Source organism: Pelodiscus sinensis, chromosome 1 (genome assembly GCF_049634645.1).
Source record: "Pelodiscus sinensis isolate JC-2024 chromosome 1, ASM4963464v1, whole genome shotgun sequence".
Taxonomy (NCBI): domain Eukaryota; kingdom Metazoa; phylum Chordata; order Testudines; family Trionychidae; genus Pelodiscus; species Pelodiscus sinensis.
In genome coordinates this window covers 294,849,178-294,869,263 of record NC_134711.1, presented here as the reverse complement: position 1 = coordinate 294,869,263, position 20,086 = coordinate 294,849,178, and the positions used below count along the sequence as shown (strand labels likewise).

The window sequence follows — 20,086 nt, the reverse complement described above, 5'->3', positions numbered from 1 at the left end:
GGCTTGCTTAATCTTTAAAAAAACGACTGAGGGGCAACCTGATAACAATTTTCAAATACGCTAAGGGCTGTAAGAAAAGGGACAACTGTTCTGCACATCCTGTGAAGGACAAAAAGTAGTGGCCTGCAGCAAAGGAGAACTGCTTGATATTAAGAGAAATGGCTTCCCAGGCAGGCTGTGGAATCCCCACCTTGGGCCATTATTAAGAGCGTGCTGGACACTCGACCTGCCCGTCAGGGACAGTCGAGGGGTTACACGGTCTAGCTTCGGGGAGAAGGGCTGGGCTTTGTGAGATTCCTTCCAGCCCCACACTGCAGCGGGTCTAAAGCTGCGACCGCCCATCCGGGCCGGGCCGAGCCTGTGGCCCCAGGCAGTCTCGTGCGGGGGAGCGGGAGCGTGGCCCCTCCCGCCCAGCGCCCCTCGCCGGGGTCCCGTCCCGCTGCCGGTCGGGGCGCTGGGCTGCTCCCCCCGCGGAAGGGGGCGGGGCCGCGCCCAGCGAGGGGCTCTCAGCTGAGTCGGGGGCTGCCCCGTGAGCGGCGCGATGCCCCTCAGGGGCCGCACTCACCAGGCTCAGGGCTGCGGCTGCCAAGGCAGCGAGCGCGGCGGCCACGTCAGCCAGGAGCGGCTCCATGCTCCATGCCGGGCGCGGCCTATGGGGCAGCTCCAGCGAGGCGGAAGCGGCCCTGACAACAAACCGCTGCGACGAGAGGAGCCGCTTCTCAGAGCGCCCGGGCCCCACAGCGCCCCCTGCCGGGAAACCTCCGCCCCTCCCGGCCAGCATCCGCCCAAGGGGCAGATGGGGGAGGAAGGGGCACGGAAGTGCGTCCCCCCCGGAACCGGAAGTAGATCGCGCAGGGGCGGAAGCGGGACTATGGCGGCCGGATTCAAGTAAGAGACTGAGCGAACAAGCTCTTTGGCCTTCGCCTTCAGTCACCTCAGCGGGAGCTGCGGCTTCGCCCAGGCTGCTGCCGAGTCCTTAGGCCCGGCGGTCGCAGCGGCGTCGGGCGGTGCCCGGGTGCAGAGGGTTTAGCCTTCATGTGGCGCCCCCTGGCTGTGGCTACTCGCCGCACGCCGGGCCCCGAGCTCTGCCAGGCCCGAGCTTGGGAACCGATTCCTGGCGGCTGTGAGGGGCCGCTCCCCCCGCCCTGTCTGCAGCGCCTGCTCTCAACAGCCCGCCTTGGGAGTGGGGGCGGGGACGAAATACACCGCCCCTTCCCCCCCAACTCTCACTTTTCCCTGGCAGAGCATGTCCACCCACCGCTTGTCATTCGTGGTCTTGGCAATCGAGGGCCTGTCTCCTGCAAGCACGTGGCACGTGCACTTTTTTTTGCCTGTGACTAATTTTAGTGAGTTCACTGGGGCTCCCCATACTTATAGCACGATGCTTGTGCAGAATTATTTATAGGATTGTAATTGAGGCCCTTACTCGCTATGGTAAAATCAACATTCGGTTTTCCCCTCCTCTTAAACTGACTTAATTCTTAGATTTTGTATATTTCATTCTATCTGAATTTATCTAGATTTCAAAACTAAAGACTTAATAGCTGTAACTGCTGTTGAATTAAGGGTTTGGGTCAGTAATAGGACTGTGCCCTTTAGCAGCCAGACAGTGTTAAGGGAGAGACCAACTTTCTACCTCACTACACCCTCTCTCCAAATTATTCACTTTCAATGTAACATTGCAGTTTGCTACAGAAAAGTTCTTTCAATTTCAATGAATTACAGAAATACATTATTCTTCCCACATCCCTAAACCTTACAGCAGTTATGGTTCTGAGTTACATTGCATCATATGTTTTGCCAAAAAAGTGAGTTGTCATAGCCAGCTAAGGCATTTTGAAATGTGGGTCTTTGTCTATGTTAGAGGAAAAGTCTTGGTAGAAATCATAGCAACTGTAATCTGTTCCTAATCAATATGAAGACCAAATGTTAGAGTTGCTGGAGTGGAGGAATCCATCTGAGGACAGTTAGAAGAAAATGGGAGTTAAGTGTAAGAACTGATTGAACAAGGAGTCCCAGGTGTTTGGGAAAGAAAGATTTCTGCATTGATCCAACTCTCTTTGCTTCTCTCCTGTGTGTCTCAATCTTTAAATGGGGCACAGTAGATTGTACAGGCAGTCCCCGGGTTACATGGATCCAACTTACATCGGATCCCTACTTACAAACGGGGTGAGGCAACCCCACACTAGCTGCTTCCCCCCAGCAGACCAGGGAGATGCGAAGCTAGCGCGTCGTCCCCCCTCCCCCCAGCAGACCAGGGAAACGCGGAGTGGCTTTTCTCAGCAGACACCTCAGCTTAAGAATAAAGAACTGAGGGAAGTGAGGTGTGGGAGAATAAAACTGAGCTCTGGAGAAATGTTTGGCTAGAGTTTCCCCTACAATATGTACCAGTTCCGACTTACATACAAATTCAACTTAAGAACAAACCTACAGTCCCTATCTTGTATGTAAACCGGGGACTGCCTGTATTGCCTGAGCCAGTGAGGTCTAGCCCTTGGCTGTGTCTACACTGGGCCACTTATTCCGGAAAATCAGCTGCTTTTCCGGAATAAGCTGTGAGCTGTCTACACTGGCCCTTGAATTTCCAGAAAAGCAACGATGCTCTACTGTACAAAATCAGCCGCTATTCCGGAAAAACTATTCTGCTCCCGCTCGGGCATAAGTCCTTATTCCGGAACACTGTTCCGGAAAAGGGACAGTGTAGACAGCCCAGTAGTCTTTTCTGGAAAAAAGCCCCGATCACGAAAATGGCGATCGGGGCTCTTTTCCGGAAAAGCGCGTCTACATTGGCCACAGATGCTTTTCCGGAAAAAGGGCTTTTCTGGAAAAGTAACCTGCCAATGTAGATGCTCCTTTTCCGGAAAAACTGAAAATGGAATAGTATTCCGTTTTAAGCATTTCCGGAAATTCATGCCAATGTAGACACAGCCCTTATGTCTATGCTAACTGGGGATAGCTCAAGGAATACTGACATTAACATTACCCTTCTGCTTGTAAATTGTCATACATATGTCCGATTTATGTTGGCTTAGAAAATGTAATAAAAGTTCTGAGTTACCTTTTCCATAATTTGTCTTCAAAAACATTAGTTTGAACAAAACTTGAGGGCCTTGTGTCAAAGATTAACTGTGCTGCAAACAGTGTTGTATCAGTTTCTAGTTGTGGAACATTGTGTCTTCTCAGTTTTTCTGTTCTCTGTTTTAGCCTTTGTCTCCACTACCAGGTGGATCCATGCTGCAGCAATAAATCAACCAGTGGTTGATTTAGTGGGTCTAGTGAAGGCCTGCTAAATCAACTGCCAAATGTGTTCCCAGTGAGTCTGGTACTCCACTAGAACAAGATGCATAAAATAAATCAATGGGAGAGTTTATCCCATCAAACCAGAATAGTGTAGACACTGCAAGTAGTCGACCTAAAGTATGTCAACTTCAGCTATGTTATTCACATAGCTGGAATTGTGCAACTTAGGTCAACTTTATTGTGATTTGAAAAATTGTGTCATTTTAGGGAGTGTGCAGAAAACAATCTGAAACATTACATTCTATGTTAAAAATAATGTTGAATTACTAAATTGGTGTATTTAGTAACTTCTGTGAAGAGAAGCATTATGTATTGGTGCTCCAAAGAAACACAGATAGATATAGGATAAGTATAAAATTAAAGAATTAGAGTAAGCTTAAGGCTATGACTAGACTACGTAGAATTTTCGAAAGAGGATATGCAAATTCCGAGCTCACTTTTGAAAGAGGAAAAAAGGGGAAAAAACCCTTTTTCAAAAAATAACTCTTCCTTAAAAAAGGTTTATGGATTTTTTGCATATCCTCTTTAGAGAAAAAAAAACGTAGTTTACCATGTGCCCATTGTTGGGGTAAGGAAGGATTGTAAAGAAAGGCCCTGACTAGCAAGTTGAAGGAAGGCCTTGAACATAATAAGTGATAAGGCCAGAAGGAATAAAGTAGGGAGGATGTCTGGTTATTCTGGAGAAGTTTCTACAAAAGGCTCTGACCAATCAGGGTGATGGCAGATGGTTTTAAATAAAAGACAATTGGTCTTAAAATGAGTCAACCCGTACACTAGTGTAGAAGCCCACGTGAACCTAGGTACAGTGGGGAAAACTGCTGGACAGCAAGGAGGGGAAGAAAGTCCTTGGGAAGACAGGAGGTTTGTAAATCTTACTTGAATTAAGATGGGTAATAAGAGTGAACTGTCTCAGATTGTTTTTCAGTTGTATTTAGTAATTGGCAATGAAATAACTTTTTTTTAAAAAATTAACATTTAGAAGGTTTTTTGGTAATGTCTGTCTGACTACGTTGCAGTTGATCAATAAGAGTCTAAGCATCATTGGGCTTAGTCCATTTGTAAGTATACTGATTGTATGTTTATAAAATGTTTTGTTACTGTTTGGCTATAGTAAATGACTTAGTATTTAGACTTTTTAGACATGCTTAGGGCAACTATATACACTTTTGGATTTAATTAAAGAATTTATGGTTAAGTTGGGTTTTGATTTCCCATATTAACAATTTCAGCTATTGATAATTGTAACAGTAATGTGACACTTGGTTTTCTGGTTGACTTTACTTAGCCTTTTTCTTTGTAAAACAAATTATGCATATTAATTTTAATGTTTGTGTCTATTTTAGAACTGTGGAACCTTTGGAATATTACAGGCGATTTTTGGTGAGTAAAACATTATACATAAGTTACATAGACTTAAAATACATATTTTCTTGTACAGCCACTCTTGTACAGTGCTTCTGCTGCTTCTTTCTTTAAATTATACATAAACTGCAATGGGGTTTTGATTTTCCTGAAAGCCTTTCATAGAAGAAAATCTTTCAGACTCTTCATGACATGTTCTTTTTATTCTATGGCTGTGATCCTGTGAGCGCTTAGGTTTTTGCTCACCTTTGCACATATGACTAGTTTCATTGGCCTTGAAGGGACTGCTAGGTGCATAAACTTAGACAGGTGCTTAAGTGAATACAGGATTGTGGTCTTGGGATTTGTAAAGTGCCCTGCACAATAGGAGCCCAATCAGTATGGTAGATTTTAGGTAATACCAAACTAATATCACTGACAGCATCTTTGAAAAAGGAAAATTCCAAGATGACGTTATACAGCCCACATTGAGCTCCCCTTGCACAGAGGCTCCAGGCTTAGGTTCCCTGTGGTCAGGGGCTCAATTTCTTATGGTGCCACAAAATTCACAGATTGCCACTTATATAACAATTTACTGGTTGCTTTGTCACTGTACAACTGCAATGAAGTATTGTTTTTGTTGGTGAGTGTCCTAAATGTACAAAAGGCATACTGTATAGTATATAGCCTTGAGGTGATTTTTTTCCTTCTGGACTATAAAATTTTTGAAGTAATATAAGTTTTGGGTCTAAAACCCAGATCAGATTGAATTAGACCAAAAAAGCTCACTAGCACACAAATCTTTGAATTTATCTTAGTGATCCTGTCGTTGCAAATCCCTGTTTGAAAATAAATAAAAACATTATTTTTATATATTATTGATTGTGTAACACCATCAAAATATAATTTAACTTAACTTGTTTAATGTTTATATATAGAAAGAGAACTGCCGACCTGATGGAAGGGAGCTAGGTGAATTCAGAACCACCACTGTCAATATAGGTAAGTGTTTAATATTAGGATGTGATAGTGACTGAATCAAATAGAGTATGCTTGGAGTCTTTAATGAATGGCTGTTCTGTTCCCACAGAGCTTGAGTTCAGAACTAGTCAGGGGGAGATTCTATGTTGCACTTGGAAGAAGGATAGTTTTAAGCCATCTCTGCACCCTCTTACTCCTAGGTTACCCAGTGAAAACACTCCCTTCTGCAAAGCATAATTTAAACAGCCACAGGCAGCTAAGTTATAATAGCTTCCTTACCTGCTGTGGGCATTACCCTGAATCTCTGTGGTTCCATTCTGAATGTATGTCTCCTGCCTTCAGCATTGCTTTTTGGACACCACTATATCAAGACTTGCATGGGGAATGCAAGAAGGTGCGTTATGGCTTTCACAGTTCCTATGCTGGGGAATTCTTCCTGACCGGATCGGGGCAGTTAGAGCCTTTCTGTGCCGCTTTGGCCATTTTAGATGGAAAAAACATAATTTTCAATCTAATACAGTTTTGTCAATTCCTATTCTAGAAAAAATGAATCCTTCAGCACTTGCTAATTAAAAACACAATTAAATACAATTGTTTATGTAATTATTCAGAATTAAGGTAGCTAAGAAACAAACAAAAACCAACCAACCGTTGCTGTTTGAAGGGTTATCTGAAGTTTTGCTGGGTAGGTGGATAGGACATTCCAACATTATGGATTTTTAAACCAGTTTTATCTCATCTCATTTTTTAAATAATTAACAATTGAGAAGTCTAAAGACTGAGATTTTGTTAAACACTCTCTTTTCAGGTTCAATTACTACTGCAGATGGTTCTGCCTTGGTGAAGCTGGGAAATACTACTGTAATTTGTGGCATTAAAGCGGTATGTGTACATTTTTGAGACTGAGAAATAATAGTTAATAGAGTATAGCTCTCTATTCATTAAGTTGAAATTGATGTGCCTGTCATATATAAACACATTTTTTTACAGGCTTTATTTTCAGAAGTGAAGATTATACAAGTTGGACCTCCCTCGTCTGGTACCCTTGGAACCTGACCGATCCCAAACGAGGGGATTTGCCAGACCAGGGGAGGTCTCTCATCTCCTGGCCTGTGTTAAACTGCCCCCTCTCCCCTTCCCCGGGCTCAATTCCACCCCACTGCTTCCTAGTCAGCTGTCACTCCCTGGGATGGACCTCTCCAGCAAGGTTCCCTATAAGCTGCATGCTTGCATGGGCACACAGAAAATTTTTTTCACCCCGCCCACTTCCTATCCAGAGCCATATAGCTGTGTGGCTGGTGACAGGTGGCTGCTCTGGTGGCTGGAGCCAGAAGAACCTCATGGTGGGTGGCAGAAGACTGCTCTGGCACCCGGGACTGGGGAAGCTGCGTGGCGGGCAGCAGGAGACTGCTTTGGCAGCTGGGGCTGGAGCTGCCTTATGGGAACCCTGGCAGTGCGGGTACCAGCGGGGGAGACAGTGGGGCCAAGGATAGCGAGGAGCACAGAAGCCGGCTGGATGGGGGCAAAGGCACCAGCCATCTGTGGTAGGGGGAGGTACCGGGCGCAGGTAAATCCTGGGGTATGGGGAGAGGGCGAGGTGCAGGGTTGGACACAGGTCTCTGGGTGATGGGTGGGGAGAACAGGCAAGTTTGGGGCCAGGCACAAGTCTCTGGGTGATGGAGGACAGGGGGAAACAGATGAGAAGTGGGTCTGGGCACAGGTCTCTGGGCAGTGGTGCTTGGGCTGTGGCCATAGTCCCAGGTACTGTCTCTTTGTGTTTGGAGTGCAGATAGCATGGCCCTGGCATATATACTGGTAGCATATGGGGGAGCAGATTGCAAGGCCAGGCACAACTATAGAGTGTGTGGGGGGTAGGCAGTTAGCCAGGCCTATACAGGTACGAGCTGGCTGTGTGTGGTCCTGATGGGAGCATAGGCATTGGGGCATGCAGTGTGTGTTGGGGGCAGAGCCAGCAAGCTGGGTGGTTTTCAGGGGGGTGGGTGCCAGAGTCATGCACTTTATAAATTATCCATTTTTAGTATTTTTTCTTGAATAATGATTTATAAATATATATAATTTTGTTAGTAACTGGTAGATGCCACAGTGACACACATCTGAACAAGTGCACATGATGTCAATATTGGTGCACAAGACAAAACTCACTCCGCTCACAGATGGGAAATCTGAGAGGGAACACTGCTCTCCAGCTCCCAGTGGCCCTGCTGCTGCAAGGGCCAGAGCTGTGTGGTCTGTGCCTGAGCTCCCTGGCTGCTGCTGGGGCTGGAGTTTCATGGCTGGGGCCATAGCTCCACGGCTGGGCTGGAGTTTCCTGGCTTCTGCCATGGCCAGAACTCCATAGCCAGTGTCGGAGTTCTGCAGCCAGGGCTGGAGTTCCCCGATGCGGCGCTTGCCTCCCCACCCAAACACGGGGCTCCAGGCTGAGTCGCTGCCCCCCACCCCGCTAAGCTCCTACCCCATGGCCAGATCTCCCTTTACCTGGACTCTGGTCCTGCTCAACCACGGATGTTATCAGACCAGAGAGTCCCGGATAAGGGAGGTACAAACTGTAGTAGAATTGAACAAATGAATTAGGGTAGAGTTGGGAGTGAGTGTGTGCGCGCGCACATTGTTACATGTGTAAAGAGTCCTTTGTCTCTTCTTAAAGAGAACAAAGATCTTATTTTTGTGTACTAATTTAGTTTTTGTGATGATTAGTGAGCATTAATAATGAAACAACTCTTTCAAGGGAGATATTAATAAATGTGTCTGTCGTAAATCTAATTGCAATAATCACATCAAGTAATTCATTGAAGTAAAGAGATGATCATAAGATGAGTATCTGGAAAATCTAGCATGGTTTGTAAAAGCATTTTGGCCAGACAAATCCTAGAGAAATAGGATTTGTAACATTTCAAAAAGTTTTTTCAAACCAGTTTGTAGATACAACCCCTCCCCCCCTTTTTTTTCTTACAGGAATTTGCAGAACCCCCAGCAGAGTCATCTAATAAGGGATATATTGGTAAGTTTTCGAGTTTTTTCAGTGAAATTATTTGTGTCATTGGGAAGAATTGGGTGCAGTAAAAATTGAAAACAAATACAATAAATCACATTAAAATTGCATTACAGTGCACAGAAACAGCGTGGGTAGCTGGTTTTTAGAGGTAGGTGACAGGTTAGCTGAGGAGCACTAGTTATGAGATTGAAGGTTTCTAGCAGTAGCATAAGGCAGAGGCGCAGGTGAGATTTGCTTTGCCTTCCCTGTGTTAGAGACCTTTTCAGTCTCTTGATATGAGTTCCATTCCCGACTGCCAGACTACTAGGAAACAATGGGAGGAGCAAGATATCTGAGGAGACAGCTTTGCTGATTGTGTGTTAGGAATGTAAAATGCCAGTTTATCTTAGGTTTAACCCGTTAACTGATTAGGCAGGATATTGCTCCCCTACCCCTGTGCTTGGGGCTGCGGGTCATGGGCAAGGGGTTGCTTTTGTGTACCTAGTTACCTGTTCCCATCCCTAATGTGTGTAAGCCCTGATCCTGGAAGGTCTCTTTGCACACAGACCCTCATTTCCATATAAGGGTTTACATTATAAAAAGGGGGTTTAATATCTTTCCAAGATGTGATGTCATTGGAGAAAATACTAGATTATCGTCTGTTTTCTGTGATTGTTCTCAAATATTTTTTTACTGCTTTTATGTCGAAAATGCCAAGTTGGGCATTTAAAAAATGGAATGGGTCCTGCCAGGAAAACCAAACTCTTGAGATGAAAAGCTTAAGAGTCGTCATTTAGCTAGTTAGGCATATAAAGAAATTATTTGTGGTTCAAGATCTACATAGGAAGATTACAGATAAAAATTATTTGTATTGTAGCTAAAGGTATAGCTCCATTTCATTTTGTGAATGTACATGCTACTTTATGAAACACTGACTAATAATTGATCTGTACCCTGAATCATATGTAACTGTGTAATTTGGAAAGAAAAATCTTGCAGACTTGATTCATATTAATTCACGATCTTGGCTTTCATTGGAAATGCATGAAGAAGTACTAATTAAGAACTTAAAACTGTTGTATGCATTTTTTGTTGTCATAACAGACTGTTTTTGTTTAGTTCATAACTAAATATTTTTTATTTCTAGTTCCCAATGTGGATCTGTCACCTCTCTGTTCATCAAGATTTCGCCCAGGACCTCCTGGGGAAGAGGCTCAAGCAGCTAGCCAGTTCATTGCAGATGTAATTGAAAAGTGAGAAGCACTGTAATATAGTTAAATTATAAACACAATTATGGGAAAGATTGTATTTCTCAATGATCTGTGTCATTTTGTTTTAGCTCAGAAATAATAATGAAAGAAGATCTGTGCATAGCAAATGGCAAGGTAAGAAAAGGTTTGGTATTAATGACAATGACTCAGAGTGAAGACGGATAAACACTTGTTAGTATGTTAAAAGAAAACCCTTGGTCTTTAGGCTCATATTATTGATTTTTGTTAATCTTGATACCTGCACACTCTTCTGGGTTACATCCAGAGTGTAAGGATGTTACGTGACCTGACTACTGAAATCAATATCCTTGGGTGTATCAACTGTATTTTTGAAAACATCATGCTGTTTGTGCACTTCCTAGAATGCTAAGTACATTCTTATATTGTAGTTTTTGATCCTAGAACTCATTTGCAAGAGAATGTCATTAAACCCAAGAGCTTAGACAGATCCGAAGAAGGAATGGGTGTTGACACGGGTATCCCAAAAGTCCAGAGATAAAATAGTTAATGCAGGAAACAAGTTTTGGAAGGATTTAAACTCGTCCCTTAATAGTAGAGATTAAGATGAGATTGTCACAAGGGGCAAGTTATCCTACATCTGCGCACTGTGAGATTTGTGTTCCTTCTTTGAAGCATCTGGTTCTGAGCTCTCTAGGAGACAAGATACCTGAGTGGACTGCTGGTCTCATCTAGTATGGCAATCCTGTGCTTGTAATCAGTTTGTATAAAACTGCTTTTCTATAGGAATTGACTGTTTTTTTAAAGCACTGGATCTTGCATTTAGTAAAAGCTGTTAGGCCTGACAAGAGGGCACAGTGTGTTGACAGGACTGCCCCTGTTGGTTTAGCGCAGGGTTGGTACACGCCAGCACATGGTCATCAGGATTCCTTGTTCAGTAAAACAGTTGTGGTTGAGGGACTCAAGTTCCCTGGCAGTGGTACGCAACCAAGCAGACCATACATAGCCTTGGGGCAGAGCACAGCAAACAGACAATAGCAGTGGAGGCTCAGTCTGTGGCCCATGAGCCAGTTAGCTGGAGCAAACAAAAGCAGTTAGTGCTATGACCCTCTGAGTAGGGCACAGCAAACCATCAGTCTAATGGCAAGTTTGGGGAGGAGTAAGGGAACCCAGGTCCACCCTCTCCATCAGGTTCCAATTTATGGAGCTATAAATTTCTTATTAAGGGTTCAAGCATTAGCTTGTAATACATTTGCCTCAATCACTTTCTGCCATAAGGTCCATCTTGGGCATTTTCTCAAGCTGCTGCGATTCAGCATTCTCATCAATCTCCACAGTCGGCTGATCATCCATGGTCCTGACAGACTGGAGAGTCAAAGGTCTTGCTGAAGCACATGACCTTCCTCTTCCTCAGTCAGCTCCGACTGACGTGGGCTGCCTCCTTAGAGATGTGAAAATACAGTTAAGTAACTGTTTAACAGCTGAAAATTTCAGCGGTTACGCACAGGAGGAGGGGAGCAGTTGGCTCCCCAGCAGCCGGTGGGCACGGGGAGCTGGCTTTTAAGCCAGCTCCTCTTGCATACCGGGAGCCTGTGTGTAACCGTGAAGGTTAACCAATAAGCTGATGAACACTGTCCCTTCCACATGGGCAGTGCTTAGCAGGGGGCAAGGAGACATTTCCTGTGCCCACAGTGATTGGTCAGCTCACTTGGCCCAATGTGGTTTTGATGCACCTTGTGAAGAGCCCTACCAAGATTCATGGCCGTGAGAAATGTATCACAGGGCGTGAAATTGGGTCTCCCTCTGTGAAATCTTGTCTTTTGTGTGCTTTTACTTTGTACTTTGCAGATTTTATGGATGAGACCAGTGTTTCTCAAACTGGGGGTCCTGACTCAAAACAGGTGGGGGAGGCGGAAGAAAGTCACAAGATTATTTTAGGGATTATGGTCTTGCCCTTACTTCTGTGCTGACTTCAAAGTTGGGTGGCCGAAGAGTGGCAGCTGATAACTGACGGCCCAGCTCTGCAGGCCGCAGCACAGAAGTAAAGGTGGCAATACCATACCATACCATGCCATTGTTACTTCTTGTGTTGCTGCTGGCAGCAGCTTTGTCTTCAGAGCTGAGTTCCTGGGGAGCAGCCGCTGCTCTCCAGCTACCCAGCTCTGAAGGCAGGTTATCAGTGCAGAATTATGGGTGGCAGTACTGAAATTCCTCCCTCCCCTTACAATAACCTTGTAACTCCCCCTCCAAACAACTCCTGTTTGGGTCAGCACACCTACAATTATAACACCATGACATTTTACATTTTAAAAGCTGAAATAATGAAAGATATATCATTTTAAAAATCCTGTGGCTGAAACTGACCAAAATGGACTGTAAATTTGGTAGGGCCATAACCTTGTTATATGGCCAAATTTAACAAAGCTGCAGGGAGGTGTAAAGAATGCCTCTCTGATGTGCCTGCCTGGCTTGCTGCACGCAAGGGTATATTTACCCTTTGGAATTTATTTTTACTTAAGCCATGTCTTCACTAAACAGAAGATTGACATTGCAACAGTTGATCTTCCGGAGTGCTCCCACCAATGGCTGTTACTTCTGCTACTGCAAGGAGTAAGGGAAGCCAAATGGAGTGTTTGCTCCCATCGGCCTCCTGCTGTGGGGATAACAGGGAACCTCGAAACAAGGTATGTCGACTCCAGCTAATTAACATAGCTGGAGTTGCGTATCTGAATTCAACGTTCCCTGTAGTAGTAGTAGACTTGGCTTAAGATTTAAAGGTGTGTTGTCAGAAATTAGCTAGCGTTAACTAAAACTCCAGTGTAAACAACGCACTGTAGATATTTAAAATATGCTAAGCTGCTCAAGTTGAACCCCAACTTTCTGTTTTTCTTTGAAAACCTGAAGAATTTCCATGAACATTTTTTGGGAAAAAAACATAAGTTTTACATTTTTCAAAAATATTTTTTTGTTAAAAACACTTACAATTTTGCAACCAGTTTTAAACCTGAGTATCACTTTTCCTAAAGGGATGACTAAACCTTTTTGAATTTCAGGGTGTGTTTTGTTTTTTCTTTGATGAGGGTTTTTTTGGGTACAGAATAGAAGAGGTCCATGTTGCAGCTTTGATCCACCTATCTTCAGTTCAGATTTTTATATCAGTCATCACTCTATTGTCTTATTTTTAAAATTAAATTACAAATGCCTCTTGCCATGTTTAATTGCTACTCACGCTAGTCGACAACAAGCTTTATTTCAGACTGCAGATCCAGTACTCATGAAGGACTGACAGGCTGGATTTGTTTTGTATAGCTCCGTATAAAAAGTCCCCGTATTCTTTCTGCCCTATCAAATATTAATTGAATTTCTCAACTATAGATTTCTAGTGAGGGCAGAAGTCCTTTTCTTTGTTGGTAAAATACAGCACAGTGGCTGACTACAAATTGCTCTTTGGACATAAAATCACTCCTTTTAAAATTTGGCATTTTTATGAAGTGACCATAATGCATATATGTGTGTAATGTTCCTTGCTGCCCTCTAAATGCAATTGCTTCCTTAGCCACTTTTTAGCCATATCAATCCTAATAATCTGGAAATGTGAAAATATATTGACTGCTTTTCACCAGCAAAATTAGTATATTTTTTTAAATCTGTCTTCCTGGAGTAGATTATCTGGGTAGAGCCCCACAAATCTGTGCCTATCTACTTTATATCCATGGGTATCTACATTCACGGCTCATCTTTGCGAATATAGATGCAGATACAGTATTGGTACACACAGAAACAGGTGAGGTTTTTGATAAGTAGAGCCATCTAAATTGCAGTGCTAAGGGTATGGGGCAGGGAAGATAAAAGGCCACGTATTCATCATATTAAAGGATCAGAGGCTGATATTCTAACTTACTGTGTATTACCATTGGCCTGTAATTTGAATTAGTGCGGTACCAGCAGTTCAAAGGAGATACCAAATTTTACACATGTAAACTTTGTTTCTTAGCTTGCTTGGGTTCTATACTGTGATCTCATATGTTTGGACTATGATGGAAACATTTTGGACGCCTGCACATTTGCTTTGTTAGCAGCTTTAAAAAATGGTAAGTTTCCTATAACATACAATTGTTAAGCTGATTATATTCATGGAATAAATGTGGTGTTAGAAATCAGAATCATGGTGAACACTCTTGCTGATTTTAATTTCCCCAAACCAGAATATTTCTACAATTAAAACCACAATCTTTTTATTGGACTACTGAAGCTATAATACAAAGATGGCTCAGATGTGTATAAACGTTATTGAATAGGCTGTGGGCTACCTTATTTACATATGCTTCTTGCTTGTTGTATTAATCTATTATAGGACTGATAGCCATTCTACTGTACAGCTTAGTTTTTCAACTCAATGGTATTTGCCTTCAGCATACCAGAATTTGGACACTCCGCTATTGATCATAAGTAGAATTATAATATTCAGTACTCCTACTTCTAAATAAAGTATTACCTATTTGTGGTGTTTAGTCACTTAATCCATGTGATACAAACAGGAAAAATCTGTAGAATTAAAATGTTCTTATAACTGAAGAGATCACAAAGCAGGATCACAGAGTAGAGTGAAGTGATGTAGTCACTGGAAAAAGACACACTATTTTGTACAGCTACTGTACTTAGAATGAAGAATGTGCCATTCTGGTGTGTGTTTTATTTCCAGTTTTGTTTTGTTTACAATTGAAAGTTTTTACTTGACTGCCTTAAAACCAAATAATGGTCTCAAAAAGGGTAAGAGTGGCATCTATTATTTATACAGAAAACAGGTGCCCTACATTGTCTGATTCGGGGCCTGAAGTCAAGAGGAATTGATATTGTTCTGCCCCTAGAGATTGCTGTTAACAAAGACTAGTTCATAAAGAATCCCTTCAGAGATAAAGTCCAAATTATCTTCAACTAGTTTAAGATCGTACAATTGATTGGCTTCTTTTTTTTCCAGTACAGTTGCCAACGGTTACTATAAATGAAGAAACTGGTTTGGCAGAAGTTAATTTAAAACAGACAAACCCTTTGAATATCAGAAAGCATCCAGTTGCCACATCATTTGCTGTATTTGACGAGTAAGTTGGTAACTGATAAAATGTATACTTAAAATTGTTTAGTGACTAATGGGGTCAACTCATTGGCACAGCATCTCCTGCTTGTTAGTCAGTTTATGGAGCGAATCAGCTTCTGGACGGTGTCCGGTCCATCTTTGCCCCTGCTCTCTGGTTCTGGATCCATGTCATCCCCTGGACTGTGGCGTCCTCTTCAGGATGCTGCCCTTTGGTAATATCTGCAACTCCATTCTTGGCCCCTTCTGGGAGTATCAGCAGTCCTCAGTCTCATCTGCCACTGTGGCCAACTGCAATTCCAGTCTAGCCTCTTGTCTCAGGAGCAAGCCACGTCCTTTAAAAGGCCAGGCTGTGCATTGGCTAAGTGATGTGCAAGGGGGAAGGAGGGAGAGACCTAAGCCTGTCCTCTACTCTGGGTCCTGGCCTTCTCAGCCCTTGCATCAAAGCCCTTAGCTTGGGAGGTATTAGGCAGGAGCTTCTCTCCAGCTCCGTGGAGTCCGCTCTGTTCAAGGTGATGTGCCCTGCAAACCAGACCTTCCCCTTTATTGGTTAGGACACAACTGCCTATTGCTCTGCTGAGAACTTCTTTATAACAGGTCTGCCCCAACAAGCTGTCTTATTGGTTTCCTATAAACCTCTCTCTGATTGGAGGGGTATGAGCAGGCTCCCTCTGGCTTGCTTTGACCCTTCGCTTGCCACAGTGACAACTGCCCCACTACAGCGATATAATCCTGGTGAAAAAGAATTTCCAAGAAGTTTTTGTGGCAGATTCTTCATACAATTGTCAGTATACCTCAAGGACAAACCAGACCTCAGCTATTATAATCCAGGGGTGATTTTGAACTGTTACATAGTTTATATGAACAAATGACTCCCAGAACAAAATGTATGCTATCAAAATTTCCCTACAACCAATGAAATGTACTTGAGAGGGTGTGGTTTCATGTTGTAGTATACTTTTCATCCTAAAGAGCTTTACTAACACAAAGAAATCACTACATCCACTGCTGAAACACATACCGGTGGCATACTAGATGACCATTTTTCAGTAGCTCATAGCGACAGTCCACAACAATTTCAGAATAGAAAGTAAAGAAGTTTATTCTGGCCTTGACAAGATGGAAGGCAATTACTCAAAATTCAGACAGTTGTCCAAGTTAACACCCTTAGACCTAAAAGGATTGCACATTGCCAGGTTATTTTGAAATCTGAAAGACTTATTTGAAATCTTCCTTGTTTATTGGATTTTCACTAGAATCTTGTCAGTAGTAAAATGGAAGTGTGTAAACTTCTAAATATAAAAACTGCCAGATAAGAAAGGTTCTAAAACTAACTGCAGAGCAGAGTTGATAGCGTGCTGCATTTCTTTTCAATACTTACAGTAAATGGAAATGTATCTGTCCTCTTAAAAATATGTACATGCAGCTCCTTAATATCAGTAAAATGCAGGAATATAGGAGGAAGTTTGATAAGCAGAGCTCGATAAATCCATTTATCTACTCGCCTATGGCGACTAGATTTCAGCTGGTCGCCCCGTTCATCGGCGGTGTGGGGCTGGCGAATGGATTTTGCCGCGGTTTGTCAAGCCCTGTTGATAAGCATGGTGTACAAATATCTAATCAGTAAGAACTCTGGATGAAAAGCATTGTGTGCAAATTAGTAATAACCCTGGGGGGAGGGGAGGCACGCGTGCCTTGATGGCACAAAAACATCCATCAGGAACTGGAAAAATGAATAATGAGAGAACCTCTTACCTTCCCTCCATTGGAATTCTCTCCGTTGTAGAACAAGCAGATGTTTATGCTGGTTAACCTCATTACTAACAACCCATGGGCGGTGGAAGAATATCCTGAGAGAGGCGGTTTATGTACCTCAGTTTGAGTTATTCTGTGCACTACTTTGTGAAAGTTCAGGCAACTGCCCTAATTTTATAATGCAAATATGAAATGTGTTACCAAATAGAATGCCCTACTTTTAAAAAATTAGTTGAAAGTAACATGTAGAATAAATACATTCTCTTGGCAGAGGGTACTATAGTTAGTAGATAACATTTAATTATATTTACTTAAACATTTTTTTAAACAGTTTGGAATTGGGAAATCACACTATTCCCAATTATAATAATTTGCATGGTTATTTATAAACATTTTGCACATTCAAAAAAGTTGTACGGAGGCATGGATAAGGCTGTATGTAATGACCATGATTTTGAGAAGAAACTGAATGTTTAGTGGGTTTTAGTAAAAAGTTGAGGTCTTTGTCATCTTGTCCCATTGACGACCCTATGAATTGACTCCTTTCAATTGGGGTCTGTATCAGACCATTGGTAGAATAGATTTCTGAAGGACTAAACTATTTGATATTAAATAGTTCCAACAATTTTTACTGTGGAATAAAGGATATTTATCAGAATTTTGTCCATTTTCCCTTTAAGTATTACGATTTTTGCATTATTTACTCTGGAAAAAAATAACTTTTGGTCTTGAGATATCAATAGCTTTTATTGTAAGGGTTTTGGATTGTTTCCTTGTTCTGAACAATAGAGTAGATCAATGTATAAACCTTGATTCTCTTTCAAGGGATTCACTAAATATATATATATGCAAATAAGAAATGGTTTTGTAAGTACATCTACAGCAAACTAGCAATTAGAAATAAGTGTTTTCCCTTAGTTTAACAGTAAACCAATTTACAGAATGCAGTCCCCACATTAAAATATTTGTTTTATTATCTGAGAGGTTGTTTCCACTATGCTGGGGATTGATGTTGCGGTGATTGATCCACCAGACATTGAGCTGACACGATAAATCAATCTCTGAGTGCTCTCCCATTGATGTCGGTACTCCACTAGGACAAGAAGAGTAGCTCGCATCAATGGGAGAGCAGCTCCCGCTGACTATTTACGTAGCTGAAGTGACATAGGTCAATGGTGGGGGTTAGTGTAGACTAGGCCTCAGTGTTAGTAAATGTATTAGTGCTGCAAATTGCAGTTTCCATTTTGCAGCCTATCCCCATTAGGGCAGAAATTTTTAAAGCCTCTATTTCATTTCTGCGTATAAACCCACAAACACATTTGACTTCAACACTGAATTTTCAGTAAGGGTTTACCTTCTCCATGTTCTTTAAATTAGAGCATCCTGATGACAGAACAGTGGACATTAGTACTCCTAGAAGCATCCAATTAATTCAGTGAAAAATACTTTATTATTAAAATCTTTTTGAAAGTTAGCCTAAATAACCTTGGGCAAATTCATTTTAGATGAACCTTTCCCGAGTTCATTGTTTTGCATGTGAAGCTCTAGTAACTTTTATACAATCATCATCCCTCTGGATTCTTTTCTTTTAAAAGCACAATACTCATTGTTGATCCAACTGCAGAAGAGGAGGACCTGGCAACTGGAACTGTAACTATTGTAATGGATGAAGAAGGCAGACTATGTTCAGTTAATAAGCCAGGTATTTTGCAAAATTACTACAAGTTAAAGAGGGAGAAAAAAATGCTCTCAAAACAAGTAACATTCACCTTTTGATGAACTATTTCTTGAATATTACCACAGCAGTCATCTTAAAAATAATCTACAGTACACGTTGGACCTCCCCAGACCAGCATCCTTAGCTGCCGCCTGGCCCTGCTCCTTGGGGCTCCTTGCCCAGCTGCTGCTGGCCCAGGCAGGAATCCTCAGCCCCCATGTTCTCCTGGCTTCTGGGGATCTTTGGTCCAGCAACATCCATGGCCCTGTCAGACCACAGATGTTGCTTGTCCACAGAGTCCCGGATTTGGAAGGTTCAACCTGTATTGTATTTTGCAAGAGTTGGTGCAAGAAATATCACTGTTCTTGCATAAATTGTAGCCATTTTTGTTGTACAGGATGGAGCTTGAATGTAGACCTTCCAATTGTGCTAGTAAGATTTGATATTTATAATCTAAAGCAGTGTTTCCCAATTGGTGCTCCATGGAACCCCAGGGTTCTGTGAAGCGAAAGTAAGGGTTCTGCAAGAATGCAAGATTGCCCTGTCCCCTCTTAAAGAGACAGTATTTTGCAGGTTTTTTGCTCGACCAGTTCTGGCGGGGCTTTTTTTGCTTGCCAAATTTTACCCTGGGAACTCTAGGGGTTCCTTGAAATTATTTTAAGCTGAAAAGGGTTCTGTGGCCAAATAAAATTGGGAAACACGGATCTAAAGTAAAAACAAATTTTCTTAAGGAGAATCACAAATGAGACCACCTTGCCTTAAACAGGGAAGTACTCCCCATGATTGAAAGGCTTTTAACATTTCCATTTGATAAACAAAATGGAAAATCAAGGTACTACTTGCAATTTTGTAGTTTTTAACATCTCTTTTTTAGGTGGAAGTGGCTTAACAGCAGCAAAACTTCAAGACTGTATAACCCGGGCAGTTACAAGACACAAAGAAGTCAAGCAGCTGATAGATAAAGTGATAAAAAGTGTAAAATAAATGTACAGCAATGTCTCTTCAAAATAGATTTGTAAAAATTGTATTTGTTACAGTGTTCACAAACCTTTTATACTAAATAAACAGTTATCGACCCTACATTTACAAAGTTCATTTTTTCTAAAATGTTTTATCACCTTTATATTATGTACAGTGCTGCTGAATGGTAAAAAATACAAGGTAAAACATCTTGTTAAAAATACGAAGTGACTTGCAAAAACCAAACCCTATCTTATTAGACGAAATTCCTATTTTTCATTAGGTTGGCTTCCTGATACAGTTTATACATATCAGTGTAACTTCAAAAATTCATTTTCCCATCAGCAATTTAAAACACTGATTTTTGAGCTCCCTTAATTTTTAAAAATCACCTTTGCATTTATTTTTTTAAATATAAAAAAGGGCAAGACTCAGGACTTTGGAGGGGTCGGCGTGCCTCTCTTCCTTTTACTTTTTGACTGGCTGCCTGAATGTTGCTGGTGTTGTAGCTGAGCTGCTTGTGCTGCTGCTGCTGCTGCCATAGCCATTTGATGGTGCAAGAATCGCAACTGCTGCCATGGAGAAGAAGAAAAAGCTTGTTATATTAAATTTAAAGCTACTTTTTACCTCAGGATAGGAAAACAAGATGGGATAATTCAACTGAGAAAGCACTGGAATGGAATACCACGTACTGGGACAAGGAGTACAGTCAAGCAGCA

The 20,086-nt window shown here is 42.1% G+C and overlaps 3 protein-coding genes across 25 annotated transcripts in view; 1 reads left to right on the top strand and 2 right to left on the bottom strand.

The window, feature by feature from the left end:
• The window catches only part of ALG5 (ALG5 dolichyl-phosphate beta-glucosyltransferase), a 51,588-nt gene extending 50,459 nt beyond the window's left edge, over positions 1-1,129 (bottom strand). Inside the window, exon 1 of the mRNA XM_075919156.1 lies at positions 935-1,129. The gene's annotated coding sequence lies outside the window, so the exon portion shown is untranslated. The remainder of the gene's footprint in view (positions 1-934) is intronic.
• EXOSC8 (exosome component 8) lies at positions 555-19,487 on the top strand. The gene is made up of 11 exons (XM_006120537.4): positions 555-888; positions 4,644-4,680; positions 5,580-5,643; positions 6,431-6,504; positions 8,596-8,641; positions 9,762-9,867; positions 9,954-9,999; positions 13,838-13,934; positions 14,822-14,942; positions 18,286-18,392; positions 19,282-19,487. Exons 1-11 carry the CDS (start codon positions 653-655, stop codon positions 19,389-19,391), a joined length of 1,044 nt encoding a protein of 347 aa, XP_006120599.2. The 5' UTR covers positions 555-652; the 3' UTR covers positions 19,392-19,487.
• SUPT20H (SPT20 homolog, SAGA complex component) overlaps positions 19,416-20,086 on the bottom strand; it is a 60,277-nt gene continuing 59,606 nt past the window's right edge. For 20 of the 23 annotated variants that reach the window (XM_075919134.1, XM_075919142.1, XM_075919146.1 and 17 more), the window contains one exon: positions 19,416-19,939. In XM_075919134.1, coding sequence (XP_075775249.1) covers positions 19,799-19,939 — 141 coding nt within the window. In that variant the 3' untranslated portion in view covers positions 19,416-19,798. The remainder of the gene's footprint in view (positions 19,940-20,086) is intronic. The other 3 variants (XM_075919144.1, XM_075919150.1, XR_012900702.1) reach the window with 2 other exon arrangements.